A 15,180-nucleotide genomic window follows, 5' to 3' on the forward strand; every position below is an offset into this window, starting at 1 on the left:
ATCTCACTTTAGAAATCGCAACTATTGAATAGTTTGATTTTCAAATTGAACTTCTAACGTTGTATGCATCTTAGGTTTACAATAAAATACAACGCGAAAATTTCATAAAAAGGAATTAATATTTCAATCTCTGTTTAGGGGTTTCTCCCCCTTCCCATGAGGGGGGGGGGGATTTGAAAAAAAAATTGAATAAAAAGCCGGAGTCTGACGTTTCAAAATCCAGGAATCGGAGTCAGCCATTTTTCTTCCGGCTCCGCAGGCCTGACTAAGAGGCAAAAGCCAACAATCTACTACCCCTGTAAGCTAATAGATGGGTCAATTTCCGTCGATTAAACCGGATGTTTATTTTTCCATACTATCGGTGGTCAGACTGTACCTTCTTACGAGAAAGATGAGTTTTTGGTGACTTTTTTTTTTCAATCTTAGGAATGGGAGGAATCATATCATGTAAAACTTTTAAACAAGCAAATAAAGAGACTTTCAGGTTTAGATATAAAAATAGATTTAACTTTAAAAAATTATTTCACAGTTTGATCAAATTTAACACTGTAAATAGTATTTGAAACATTTTCAAAACGAATTCATTGAAGCTCGCTAGAATCGAGTCCAGGACCAACGGCGGATAACTGACGAATAAGAATGGTTTGAAACTGATTTCGGACATGGAGTTTTTGTAAGTCCGACAGTTTTCTCATAAATGGTAGCAAAGATTTGAAAAAGTCCAAATCGGCATCTTCTTCTTCCACAACAGGATGTCTGTAGTCAACTTCGCCAGAATGTCCATCAAGAACTACTTCCCCCAATTCCAATGTCTTCGTTTTCGTTGTTCCTGAATCAGCTTCTTCAATCTTTTGTTTCTTTGCAGCAGATTCGACGCTCAAAATTTCCGGTTGCCCATCGTTCGTTGAACACTTTTCTTGTTCCACAGAAGTATTCTCGGCGTCAATATCGGAAATCAAGTCCCCCAGTATAAAAGGTTCTATTTCCAAGGAGGATGAATTCGGAACGTTTTCCTCTCCTATTAGGGTAGGGAGATGAATTTCCAATAGGAAAGACATTGGATTAAAGTATCGCCATTTTCCCCTATATTGAAATGTACCATCTTCGTTTTTCTTCGGAGCTTTCTTTAATTCCTTCAGAAAGTTGTCTCTCAGATTTCTCCATTTTACCTTCGCTTCTTCCTCTGTAAAAATAATGAAAATAAGTTTCATTGATAAATATTAATAAAACGTATAGGGTGACTTCAACAGTAACAGACATCCATCCCAGTAAGCAAAATATCTTGCCTCAGTATTGCATAAAGGTTGACATGCAAGAAAAATCATCTTGCATTAATGCTGCCTCAATGTTGTTATGTTACTCCATTTGTTGTTATGTTACCCCAATGTTGTTATGTTACTCCCTACTGTCAGCAGGCTGCCACAATATTGACTGACAAAGTGTATGCAGCATAATATCAGGAAAATATCAAGATAGGCTGCTTTTGTAATATTGCATACGTATTGATATGACAGGATAATATCAAGATGTTGTCATGACAGCATGAAATCAAGGTCTAGGCAAGATGATCTTGCTTTTGTAATCTTGCATACGTATTGATATGACAGGATAATATCAAGATGTTGTCATGACAGCATGAAATCAAGGTCTAGGCAAGATGATCTTGCTTTTGTAATATTGCATACGTATTGATATGACAGGAAAATGTCAGGATACATTGACATGACAGTATGAAATCAGCACGTTTGCAAGGTGTTTTATCCATTTATTTATTTGTATTATTTTCACTTTAAAGTCGAGAATTAAATTTCATTCTTTAATTATTTCTGTTATTCTTCAAGATAGTTTTCTAGCCTAAGAATATTTCCTTAAAGCTGACATCTGATCGGAAATTCATATAAAGGTATTAATAGTACTAGCAAGTTAATTTAAAAAATGAAAATTTCTTCGTTTTGCGTAATACTTGACTTATTTTTTAAATTCATGCTTCTAATTGTATTATAAAGACATATAATGCCTAGTTAGGAAAAATTGCGGAAGTTTTTATAACACATTTAAGAGTAAAGAAAGCAAAATAATAAATAAATAAATAAATACAATAATAAAGTACATTTCCAAATGGATGTCAGCATTGAAAATATCCCATGGACAAAACACATGAATTTATCTTAAAGAATAACATAAATAACCATTGAATAAAATCAATCTTACTGATGAGATTGAAGTGATAATACGAAATTCTGGGCTTCATGTCCTTTGTTTCAAAGTCTAGGTACGAAAAAAGTTATTTTCGGCCATTTCTAACATTGGTCGCGCATCGTCTGCGATATGACTTGTTTAGTACTATATTAATAAACAAATGCAGTTATCAGTCATTCATAAGTTATTCCTAAAACTATACTATTCCACACTAATAACTAAGCAACCAACTTAACGAAGCCGAAAGAACGCAACGCCAACGCCACGTGCAGCTCCTCTGAACCGACTGAATCGTAGGTCGAAGGAGGAAGATGTGCCAGCAATGCGAGGGGTAGAAAGAACTGTGCGCATGCGCAAGTATCAACGAAGGTCCACCTGTTCTATTGTGTACTAATTACCTTGACGGCGACAGCATGAAATCAATACATCTTGATGGCGTCAACATGTATGCAATGTTGTTATTGTAAAATAATATCAATATTGATATTTTAAGATGAATGCAATGTTGCATACGTGTTGTTATTGTAATATTGCTTTTTAATCTTTATGCAAGCTTTATGCAGTATGAAACACGTCAATATTGACGCCGTCAGTATAATATCAAGATCTGTCAAGATTGATGCAAGAAATTTTGCTAGTAGGGATAAGACATAGTTCTCTGGTCAACTCAATTTCTGAGCCTTTTAATGTATTTATAATTTTTTAAACTATTTTTGTCTCGTGAAACTACATCTCATCTAACGTTTGGTTGCTTCTGGATTCACTGAACCTCTGAATTAGTTAATTCTATTTTTTGACATTGAAGTTTCAAAAGTATTTTTAGACAATCTGTGAAGAATTTAAGGGAACTCTCAACTGGAAATGTTTTGGAATATTTCGAACTTGAGGCCTTCAAAACGCGATTTTAAACCATGTTTGGTAACATTATTAGAGGAAAGAATGAGGTTCAAGCTCTTTCCTCTGCCAATTTTTCAAAACTACAGTTCCAGACATTCAATTTCAAATGATATTCAATTTCGTTAGGAGAAGAGGGTTTGGAAACTCTGCAATTTTTCCAAAATTGAAGTTCTAAAAACGCAGTTTCACCCCTCCCTTGAAGAAATCCTAGATCCGCCCTTGCGTACAGTCTGAGAAACGATGTATTTGATCCTTCTACAGGAGAGTCATTTCTACTATACCAGCCAGCAGACGAGGGCCGTAGTGGTGGAGCATCCACGTGGTACAGTCAGGGCAATGCTAAATTCCCACCCTCTACTTTTTGATCGGATGTTTGATCAGACTGTATCTGTTCAGCGGCTTTAGGGTGTTAAATTAAGTACGCAATGGACATCACCGAGTCAGATATATCTGAATAAGTTAACCATCTCCCGTGTAATTTTTAAATGTCAATGTTAAATGTGTTATGAAAAAGCTAATACACTGTTTAGAATGGAGAGGTTGCAGGATTTGCAAAAGATATTAAAATTTGATGGACAGTGAAATCCCGTTAGAACGAACACCAATACAACGAAACATCCGCTTCAACGAAATAACTGTGGTCCCAATTTAATTTCCATTTCATTACTTGAAATCTCTTACAACAACAAAATTTGGGGTCCCTTGACCGTTGTAACGAGATTTCACTGCATTTACATCTTGCTATAGTGCACTATGAAATTATTCGACTTTTAGAACTTAAGTTACAAGTTTCGTGCCTGCCCTGGGCCAGTCCCCATGCTTTTATCTGGCCCTGAGTCTAGCACAAAGAGAGAATTAACATCCGGGCAAGGGCTGGAGTCCTAACTCCTAACCCACCAATTTGAAAAATAAATGAATAATAATTACAATAAGTAAATAAATCTTTTGCAATTTTCTCACTTTGATTTCATTTAATTGTGATTTAACCTATCATCTCTTCGTCAGTAGTTGATGAATCTACGAGTACCTGTATTTAGATTTTGCGATAAAAGTCTTGCTTCTAGTTCTTGAAAGGCAAAACCAGTGGCGTAGCTAGACCCGACTTTCGGGGGGGGTTACTTCTTTTATATATATATATATATATATATATATATATATATATATATATATATATATATATATATATATATATATAATATATATATATATATATATATATATATATATATATATATGTATGTATAATCGCTTGGAATTTTTTCCTTTTCTTCCTTTTTTTTTTCTTTCTCTTCTCTCTTCTTTCTCTTTTTTTTTTTGAGACTAACTTTTCGGGGGGGGGTTTTGTCCCCAAAACCCCCCCCTTAGCTACGCCCTTGGGCAAAACTAAGAACATGCTCAGAACCTCTGCAATTTTCTTAGATTTATCACCAAGACCATATGAATTTTTTAATGATTTAACTTTTTATTTTAAATGCATCGGGATTTTGCACGAAAAGAAATTAAATTTTAGTTCGAACTGAAATTTGCAATTCTTATCTCGAAAGACTCTGTTTAAGACAACAATTTTATTTAGTATATATTTTAAATTAGAATTTTTTTTTTTTTTGAATCTTTCCTTTGAAAGCAACTTCAGTCTCAGTTTCAAAATATTTGTTTCAAAATAATTTTCAGCATTTTATTACAAAAATGCAAGAAAATCAAGTGGAGGTAATTTTTATTTCTTTTTGATTATCTATTGTTTTTCGTTTTGACTGCAGTAAACTGTTTATAGATATTAGAAGAAATATTACGATTCAGCACCGCGAGATGGCAGCACTGAACAAATCTATTTTTGTTGCCTTCTTTCTTGTGAAAATTTAAAAAAAAGTTCGTGACGAAGTTTTCACAATCAAACATGTGGTATATCCAGTTCTAGGCAGGGCCGGACTGGGTGGTCAAAAGGGCGCGGGAAAGCCGAGTTGAAAGGCGCCAATTTAGTCTCACTAATATCTAAGGATTTAAGAGATAGTGCGGACATTTTAAGGGGATAAAAAAATCATTGAGAAGTAAATAAAGCCCTTTTTTTGTTACAGAAAATATCCAAAAGAGAAGTCATATTTTTTGCAAGTTCAACAATAGTAGGAGAGACCTCCCCCTCCCTCCCCCAAGAGTGTAGTCACACCCTATTAAATATTACTGATTACCCCCTAGAAAGAGACCCTTCCTAAAAAAAGAGGAAAAACCCCCAAAATAACCCCTGAAAATTTGAAGAACGCTGGGGGGGGGGGAGGGGATATTTTCTTATTTCTAAGAATGAGAAGTTTTGCTTAATGTTTCTCAATAGGCACTTCTTCGAAAATTCATTGCTTGTTCGTCTTTCTTCTGGAAATGCATCATCACTAGTTCAATAGCATTAGGAGACAACATCTCTTGCCGTGATACATTATTTTTTGTGTTGTTGATTGAATATTTTTCACTGGTACCTGCTGTAGTTTTAAAACATAATGCTGTCATTTTGTCACATAAATTTGTCGATTCTTTAGCTGACGAGCTTTTTTCTCTGTGCGATCAATGTTCATGCCCAAGTTTTTTTTTTTTTTTTTTCGTATTTTTCATTTATATCATATGCTAGTTGGTTACTTTCGACAAAATGCTTCTGCAGTTCAAAATTAAAAAGAGATGTACATCACATTTGAAACTGTTGTCCGTTTCCAAAGACTGTTAAAAAAATGTTTTTCACTTTATTTAATGTGCTAAAGTTCAAAACTCAAAGAGAATAAATTAAAAATGTCATTTCATTATAGCATTGTTAAAAATCTTTGCATCTCTGCATGGTGCTTTTGTAAAAGCATTTTAGTTATGCAATTATTTTGAGAATAGGAGCGAGTGGTAATGAATTTCACAAGTTATGATGTTAAAGATCTCATTACTAGTTTAAAAGAAAAATTGTACGTTTTAAGATGAATAGTAATGCAAGAAAGGCATTCGATCATGAACGGAAAACATGATTTTACAAATTAGGTAAGTCAAGAAATATTATAACTTATCAAAAATGAAAATTAATAAAGTGTAATTAAGATGAAGAATTTAGTGCGGATATAACATAAGAAATGACACAAGTGATTAATTAATTTCAGAAAAAAAAAATCGAATTATGTTTACTCATTTGTTCTGTGCTTAATGTATAATATTATTTTTTTGCATCTCAAACGTCAAATTTTATACGAATTAAGCATTTGAAATGAAATCGGCTTATTTATGCTATACAGTAACTGCTACCATAAAAATGAGTTAAAATGTAATGTTTTTTGCTTAATATTTGCAATACATATTTTTATAAATCAAACATAAGTAATATCTAGAGTCTTTGAAGTCTATTTTTAAAGACTGATTTTTTTTTCCAATTCCGATATTTATTTATTTATTTATTTATTATTAGTATGATTTTAACATGATAATGTCATAGCAAATATCTTGGATCAAAGTTGCAAGAATATACAACCAATCGAACTCTTAACTCATCCAATGCACCTGATTGCCTCTAATAAATAATATCATTTTGATAACACTGCAACTATTGGGAAAAGCTTGAAAATTAAATTATTTAAGAAATAATTTTTTATGTATGGATATACCTTTAAAATTTCTGTTATTGTTTGTGACTATTATGGGGAATAAATGAATTAATAAAATTAATTAATTAATTAATAAAACTTTTGCAAGAAAACGCAACGATTTCAATCGAAAAGAACAAATAAATTTCTTGACCATCTTGTCTAATTTTCCCCTTGCCTCCTTTTTTCATTTAAGAATTCCTTAATTTTTTCGAAGTAAAAATAAAACTACAAGTTTTTTTATTCCGCAGCGTAAGAAAACAGGAGGGTGTTTCGTGTTGATATTTTCCCCCCATTCTTAGAACAGGATCTAGTTTCTGAAAATTCGTTTCAGAAATTCTCGCTATCCAAAGTGTTATATTTTAAAAGTACATAATAGCAAACGAACATTTTTAAAACGTTTTCACTCATTTTTACGGCATTGTTGTCTTAAAGTTCGAAAACTTTTTGAGTGTAAAATTTTGTTTTAGAAAATTGACGTGAATTAGAAAGAGCCGTCATGAAATAAACCAATCATATTAAAAAGAGAGGGAGAATGAAAAAAAAAATAGTTCAGGGAAACGCTTGATCTTAATATTTTTTACTGTTTAAAATAATACAGTGGTGGACATAATTATAAACTCAAAAAAATATTTTTTTTGGTTTAATCATAGCTTAACTTAATTTAACTTTTTTTCACTAAAGTAAAGATGAATGGTTAAAAGAAAAGTTCTAAAACTAGTACAACTCATCAGTTAAATTAAAAAGTTAATGAAGTTAGAGAATATGAAAAATTAATATTATTACGTAATTTTATCATTACGTGAAACCTGGACAAAAGTATAAACTCAAAAGTAAAAAATTCAGGATTACAAAAAAATTTTCGTCGAAAACATTGATTTAAAGCTATCGAACGAATAAATGTTGCCATCAGTGATTGCTAAATATTTTGTTTTTGAAAATTAATGAGAAACATTTAAATGCACTGCTGGACCAAATTATAAACTCAAGACCTTTTTTCATTTTTTCAATCATAACTTCACCCAGTTTAATTAAATTTTTTATTTAATGAAACAAATAATGCAATTTAAATGCTCAACTTTAATATATAAATAAACTTTAAGGGCTCTTGTGTAGTATATTCCAAGTTTTGGATTTTCTCATCATTAACTTTTTTTTTGAAGAATAAAATAAAAACATTCTTGTCATTAGCTACTGCTTATTTTCTTTATCATTATGTCAAACGAAAAAAATGCCACTGAAAAAAAAGTAATAAAAAACATTTATTTTCATTTCAGACGATATTTTATCATCAGATTAATTTTTCTTTATTATTCAAGTGAAACTTTTTATCGTCTGGTTTTCATGTTCAGAACGATTTGAGCTTTTTTAAGTGCAAGTTTTCATTCTGTCGAGTTGTTAAGTTCTTCGTGCTTTGGTATTCATTGAGTTTTGAAGTGCCTCAAGGTTTAAAACTTACAGAGCAACAAGTAGGAAAAATTGTGGCCTACAGAGATGCCGGTAAAACCCAGCGCCAAATTGCCTATTTAGTTAAATGCTCCCAAGGGGCAGTAAAAAACGTACTGAAGGATCCCCCAAGTTATGGAAAAAGAAAAAGGACGGGGAGGTATTCGAAACTAACTGAGAGAGATCGAAGATATATTTTACGCACAGCATCAAACACTGGAGCTTCTTCCAGCAAAATTGTGAAGACTTTAAAACTCAAGGTGAGCTCTAGGACAGTTAGAAGAGTTCTACAACAAGCTCAGAATATGAAGTGGAGAAAAATGAAAACAGAGCCAAAACTGGAGGTTCAGCATATTGCTGAAAGACTACAGTTTGCACAGAGACATATGTCATGGAAAAAAATGTGGAATACAGTTGTTTGGTCCGATGAAAAAAAATTCAACTTGGATGGTCCAGATGGCTTAAGATACTATTGGCATGACATTAGAAAAAAAGAACAACACATATTTAGCCGAAACTTTGGTGGAGGTTCTGTAATGGTTTGGGCTGGTTTCTCTCAGCATGGTAAAGCAGGATTGGCGTTTCTTAATGGAAGACAGAACGCTGAAGATTACCAATTAATCCTGGAAGATCATCTCTTACCTTTTGCTCATCTAATTCCTGGAGGTAACTGGTTATTTCAGCAAGATAACGCGAGTGTACACACAGCGAAAAGTACAAAAGAATGGTTCAAGCGCTGGGGTATCAAAGTTATCAAATGGCCAGCTCGTAGTCCGGATCTTAATCTGATTGAAAATCTTTGGGGGACCATGGTTCGCAAAGTTTATCATGATGGGCACCAGTACCAAACCACAGAGGAATTAAAAAGGGCAATACTTTCAGCATGGAACCATATGCCACAGCAGCCGTTGGAAACTCTTGTGATATCTATGCCCAGCCGCATATTCGAAGTGATTCAGAAAAATGGTGGCCCAACTCGTTTTTAAAAGTTAGTAGTTTTTACGAATGGCTAGATTTAATGCAGTGTTAATTTTTAAAACATTTCAAATATTGTTTTTTTTTTTTTTTTTTTCAATTTATCCATGTTAATAGCAAAATTACATTTTCATAAATCTATGCTTTGGTTTTTTTACAATAATTGCAAATGTAACTTAATTAAACTTAAAAAATTTAAATTTTGTCAGCTTATAATTGTGTTTATGCAGTATCGTAAGTTTGTCATTTTTTAATTCAGCATTGGTTCATTTTTGGATATTAAATGATTAAGTAGTTGAATAAAATTCTACCAAACTTCACAGTTTCTTACTTTTGAGTTGATACTTTTGTCCAGGTTTCATGCGTTATTAAGTTTTCAAATTTGAGAATTTTTTTAATTAAATTATTTATTTTATATTTTTTATGAGTTATACTGAACTTAGGACTATTTAGTCAGTTATTTATCTTTACTGGCACAAAAACTTTTTTAACCGAGTTCAATTATGATTGAAAAAATGAAAAAAAAAATGAGTTTATAATTTTGTCCAGCGGTGCATTTATATGTTTCTCATTAATTTCCAAAAACAAAACTGTTAGCAATCACTGATGGCAATATTTATTCATTCTATGGCATTAAATTAACATTTTCGAACGAAACTTTCTCGTAATCCTGGATTTTTTGCCTTTGAGTTTATACTTTTGTCCAGGTTTCACGTAATGATAAAATATGAAATTAGCAAATTTTCTAATTTCATGAGCTTTTTAACTTAATTGATAAGATTTACTAATTTTAGAACTATTTCTTCAACTATTCATCTTAACTTCAATGAAAATAATTTAAACTGAGTCATGCTATAATTGAAACAAAAGAGAAAAAAATTGAGTCTATAATTTTGTCCACCACTGTAGTTTTCAATTTATAACATAAGTCACTTAGATTTTATCTTTCAACTTAACTAAGTACTTTGTTTTTTTTTTAACTATATGTATTGTGGAAAATTTTGCAATATCATTTATTTGTCATTTCGCAGCTCACAGATCATATTAGTTTTTTTCCGAATCATATATCGTAATTCTATAATTTAAGATTATACATGAAGGAAAATATTTTCGCAATAAAAAGAAAATGAAAACCGAAACGAGTAATCTACTGTTGAAAAGATCCTTGACTTGATGTATCTAATTTTGTTGCAGCTTCAAAATCACTTGTTTACTTTACTTACGCTAAAATCTGATCCAAATGACTCTTCGATTCATGCAAATCGGCAATAACAGCAATCGTACCTCTGTCGTCTAACTGGATAAAATTTATGATAGTTGTCCTTCCTTGTCCAACAGAAATCTGTTGCCCCGATTCCCCAAGCATCGCAAATCCTTATCCATAAAACGCATCTTACAAGGCGTCTACATGTATGCTCCTTTTTTTCTACTTATCATTAAGATAGTTAGTCAAAAGCTCTTGTACAGTACAAGAATGCTGCAAAAGACCCTCATAAAATGTTTTAATGGTTAGAATCTTTAGCTTTTATTCTGTGAAATAAAAAGTGCTCTTTATTTTTTAAGCATTCAAAGAAGCCCATATGCAATATTTTAAGTGGTGGGGAGGGGGGGGGGGGTAAATAATTTTTCCTATGGTTTAGCAGAATATTTTCCCCACGGAAACCGATTTCAGTTCAGATTAGAGACATTAAAATTTGACATTTTTAATAACGTATTCATTAATGGCTGGAAAAGAATTTTTATACATTTTTGCAAAGAAAAAAGTATTAAAAGTAAGGAAGTTTTCATTTCTAAGGAGGGGGGGAGGGGCTAGAGCCCCACTTGCCCCCCTATATGGGCGCCCTTGTAGGCAATATACTCTCCTAATATGTGTATAACTAACTGCTGATAGAAAACGAATAAGGTTTCCGATATTTCTCGCATTTTATTTCTAATATAGTCTTTAGTGACTCATTAATATTTGTAATACCAGTAGCGTACCTAGCATGGTGACACTCGGAGCGGTAATTTGTGATATCACCCCTCCCCCCCCCTTTTATAATGAAAAAAGAAAAAAGTGTTTAGAATCTACGTAAATATGAAAATCCTAAAATTTTCAGAAACTACTGCATTTGCGAAAAACGAAGTGTTTTTAGTGGAATAATATACAGAAGACAAATAAAAACTATGACTGCTTTTTATGTAACTTGCCCCAGACGCATGTGGGCGTCGAGTGATCTAAAACGTAAGGGGGTCTATATGAAATTGTTGGCCCCATAATTACTTTAAACGTATCGCACACACATGGAAAGATAATCTGTTTTCAGTTTGTTGGTATAAGAGATCACTACTATGCCTATAAACAGTATGAACCAACCTAATTCTGAGTATAGTAGTATTAATTCCATGATCGGGGGTGGTTCGGGCGGTACCACCCAATGGAAAATTTTCAAATTAGTACTCCTGAAAATGCATTTCAGCTTCTTATTTTTCAAAAACTTGCAATTACACTTTGGGTGTCACCCCCCATACAGATCACACCCGGAGCTGACAGCCCCCGCGCCCCTTAGCGACGCCACTAGTAATACCTTTGCGTTTTACTTATTTCCGACCTCGTTATGCATTCCTTCTTCAAACTCAAATTTCGTTTCGCTCATAATGATTTGTATTGTTTCATTGATGCAAAATTTATTAGTAATAACCTACACAAGGAGGGAGGGGGGGAGTATCGAGCTTCATATATGAGGGGGAAAACACAGATTAAAAAAACTTCCCAAAATGATATGGCTAAAGGAAGGCAGCATAAAATGCAATATTATAAGGATTTTATGCAGAAATTCAAATGTAAATATTTTTAAGGTAGTACTGTAGCTTTTACACAAAGGCAACAATACCCCCCCCCTCCAGGGCAATGACGAATTCCATCCAAATGCTAAGCAGCGCCCCCCCCCCCTTCCCCGAAAACGTAACTTTTAACATGAGACTTAAAAAATATTAAGTGATCCGCTAAAAATTTCAATGCCAAAGGTTATGCCCCACCCCCTTTGTGCACACCTCTGGCTAAAAAGACTAAGAGATTGAAGGAATTAAATCCAGTTACAAAAACTGGAATACGTTTTGAACACAAAACTTGTCAACGGCAAAGAACTTTAACTTTTGTTATGATTTTAACTGACAAAACTTAGTTTGAAATCGAAAAATGTTTTATCGTTAAAACTTTTCGCTATCTTTATTGTGTTTAGTCCAGTAATTCCCCAAATGTGCCCCGGGAAGTCCTGCAGTCCTCCTAGGACCACTTCGAAATTTTACTATTTTTTTTCTCAACTAATTTAGACTTATTATTCATGAAACTTTTTTCCATTTTTTGCAGAACCTCTGCAATATAAATAAGGGTTATTCAATGCAGATACAAGACTCGTATTTATTTTTGACTGTCAGTTACAAGTCATACTTTTATTTTGGGAAGGGCGTTATGCAAAAATCCAAGTTCCAAAAAGGGCGCCTTGACTCAAAAAGTCTAGAAATTACCGTACAGTCCTGTCCTTTTTTTTTTTTTTTTTTTTGTGAAGCGACTAAAAATGCGACATCTGTCATTGTGTGCATCCATCCACTAAAATATTGATTTTATGCGGCTTATTTCGACATAACACTATTTTTAATGCGCCGATTTCAAAAATTAACATTATTTGTAATCATATTTGCGTCTATTGCACTCATGATCGTTATCAGAACAGGGAGTCATGCTAGCTCCGCTCTGACAGCAACTTAAGTACAGTCAATAAGTCAAACCATTCTTGACCATACATATGTGTGCTGTCACTTTCACCCTCACATCCATTTTTTATTGAGGAAACACCATGGGTCCGCTTTTGTCCTCACAAATGAACCTTGGAGCAAAAGATAAGCTACAAACGGGAGCAGACCGTTTACGAAAGGAGGGGGGACTAATTGCCTTTATGACGGTAATAAAGGGGAACGTTTATATAAAGAAGAAGAACATTGCTTTTGCATGTGAAAATATTCACATGCAAAATCACTTCTTGATTCTACATAATTTATTTCCATATTGCTAAAACATTGTTTTGGAAAATAAGAAAAGAACAGAAGGGCGCCTTTCGAGAGGGCGCACCGGGAAATGTCCCGGTCAAGTCTATGGCCAGTCCGGGCCTGGTTCTAGGGGTGCCCTTAGGTCTCCCAAAGGGTAGGAGAGGGAGGGAGGGGGAAAGCGGAGTCCATGGCACATATGGTTTTTTTTTTTTTTGGGGGGGGGGGTCGGTTTTTGTTTTTTTTTGGGTGGGGGGAGGGGAGACACTACGAAACATTTCAAGAATCATCACTGGGGGGGGGGGGAGGGGTACAGATCACTCTGTGGGGCGGGCGGTGATCTTTCTTAATTTTATAATTTTCAGTTTTTTTCAAAAATTTCATGCAATTATTTCAGATTCCATTTTTTTTTGACTATCAAACGAATGTTAAAAAAGAAAAAAAAATGTTTTGTGATTAATGAGTGGAACAAAAAAAAAAAAAAAAAAAAAGAAAAGAAAAGAAAAAAAAAATAGTTTGAATTTTGAGATTTTGAGTTCTCAAATTATGTTTTCTCAACTACGAATTACGATAAGACCCTACTTGTTAGGTTTCTTGTTTCTACTATTGACTTTTATTGCTACTATACTTTGAATTCAAGATGTCAAAATTCCAATAAATGTCAGGGGCTGGATGATGTGTGCTGGATACTGTTTTCGCGTTAAAAGGATTGTGTAAGATCGAGAAGGTCGTTTAGAAATAATTCGATTCCGAGGCACATGGACGCAGCATAGAAAAATAAAATCAAAGAACGGGGACGGACGTCATTCAACGGTCGGTCAAATGAAAACAATAAGCAATTCGTGATTACTCAAAAGAAAAAAACACTAAATATATTTCAAATTAAAAGCAGCGCCTTTTTTCGATCGCCTGTCAACAAAATACCCCATAATTGCGTTTGCGAAAATTACAAGAATGACTATAAGACGCGAATTTATCGTCTGCATATTCAGAGGTGTCCACTATAAAGAGAGGGGACTTCATAGTGCAAGCTGTACTATTGCAATTTTCATTTGTGGTTAATTTAAGAGGGCTTTTGAACTAATTTTGGGGTTTCTCATTCTGCGGGGGAGGGGGGGGGGGACATTCCATATATATGATAAATAATTTTTTTAGTGTATTGTATATTACCTTCTTTCCCATCCAAGCAAGATCTCTGTTTATGCGTCTTTGTGTTTTGTGTTTCCATATTTTCAGCTATTTTTTATTTGCTTTCAACTGCAAACTTTTAGATGGCAAGGGTGCCATCCTGGGGCACCTAGAGAGCAGGTGGAGGGGGGGGGAGGGTATGGCACAGACTGCACCATTGAAATTCTTAGGGGGGTGTTCTGAGGGATCTTTTTACTTTGGGGGGGGGGGGGGGGTCATTCCTACAGATGGTGCTGCCTTTTCTGGTTCTCGTCTTCATTTTTGTAACGTAAAAATTCCCTTGCAAAATTGTTTTGGTTGGGTAAAGAAAAATCACTATAAATTCATTATGAATAATAAAATGTTAAATTAAAATTTTAATAAACACACGATAAAACAAAGGCTAAACATACATGGATAATTGTTAGCAAAATTTAAATTTGAAATGAATTCCCTCTAAAATCTCATTGATGAAATAATTGAAATTAGTTACTTTCGAATCCCGTGATTTCCGCAACTTCTTTCCAACCTTTCTCAACAAATGCTCGCATTTTATAAAGTTTGTTTGTTCTGTCCCATAAGGCCGGTCGCTGCTTTATTTCAGATATTAAAACTTCCATTTTTTTGAGGCTCTATGTCGAACTTCAATGCGGTAAAATCGGACGTGCGACCAAATTCACAGACACAGAACGAAAACACAGACAAGCAGTCAGTGCGGATACAGTTATGGCGGCCTGTTCGCACGCGCGGAAAACTCGCCACGAATGTTCTTTCGATTAGCTCATTCTACCCGTACATATTTACGCAGGCAGGAAGGTTGGTGTTGGTAACCCGCTCGAAACGCTCGTCCGAACCGCACGCGGGAGCTAAACTTGTAAAA

The 15,180-nt window shown here is 33.8% G+C and overlaps 1 protein-coding gene across 1 annotated transcript; it reads right to left on the reverse strand.

Moving 5' to 3' along the window:
• Positions 1-581: 581 nt before the first annotated feature.
• Positions 582-14,920, reverse strand: LOC129224845 (uncharacterized). Its single transcript, XM_054859392.1, has 2 exons — positions 14,794-14,920; positions 582-1,183 (listed from the first exon to the last, which is right to left on the reverse strand). The coding sequence occupies exons 1-2, from the start codon at positions 14,918-14,920 to the stop codon at positions 582-584; spliced, it is 729 nt and encodes a 242-aa protein (XP_054715367.1).
• Between the last annotated feature and the right edge of the window lie 260 nt (positions 14,921-15,180).

The sequence above is a fragment of the Uloborus diversus genome, chromosome 6 (assembly GCF_026930045.1).
Source record: "Uloborus diversus isolate 005 chromosome 6, Udiv.v.3.1, whole genome shotgun sequence".
Taxonomy (NCBI): domain Eukaryota; kingdom Metazoa; phylum Arthropoda; class Arachnida; order Araneae; family Uloboridae; genus Uloborus; species Uloborus diversus.

What these genes read in the sequence shown, in the direction of transcription:
- LOC129224845 (XM_054859392.1), bottom strand. Translation starts at nt 14,920, where the DNA reads ATGGAAGTTTTAATATCTGAAATAAAGCAGCGACCGGCCTTATGGGAC. An exon ending in GGAAATCACGGGATTCGAAA is followed by an intron (nt 1,184 to 14,793) that starts GTAACTAATTTC and finishes TTATTTTTACAG; the next exon opens with AGGAAGAAGCGAAGGTAAAA.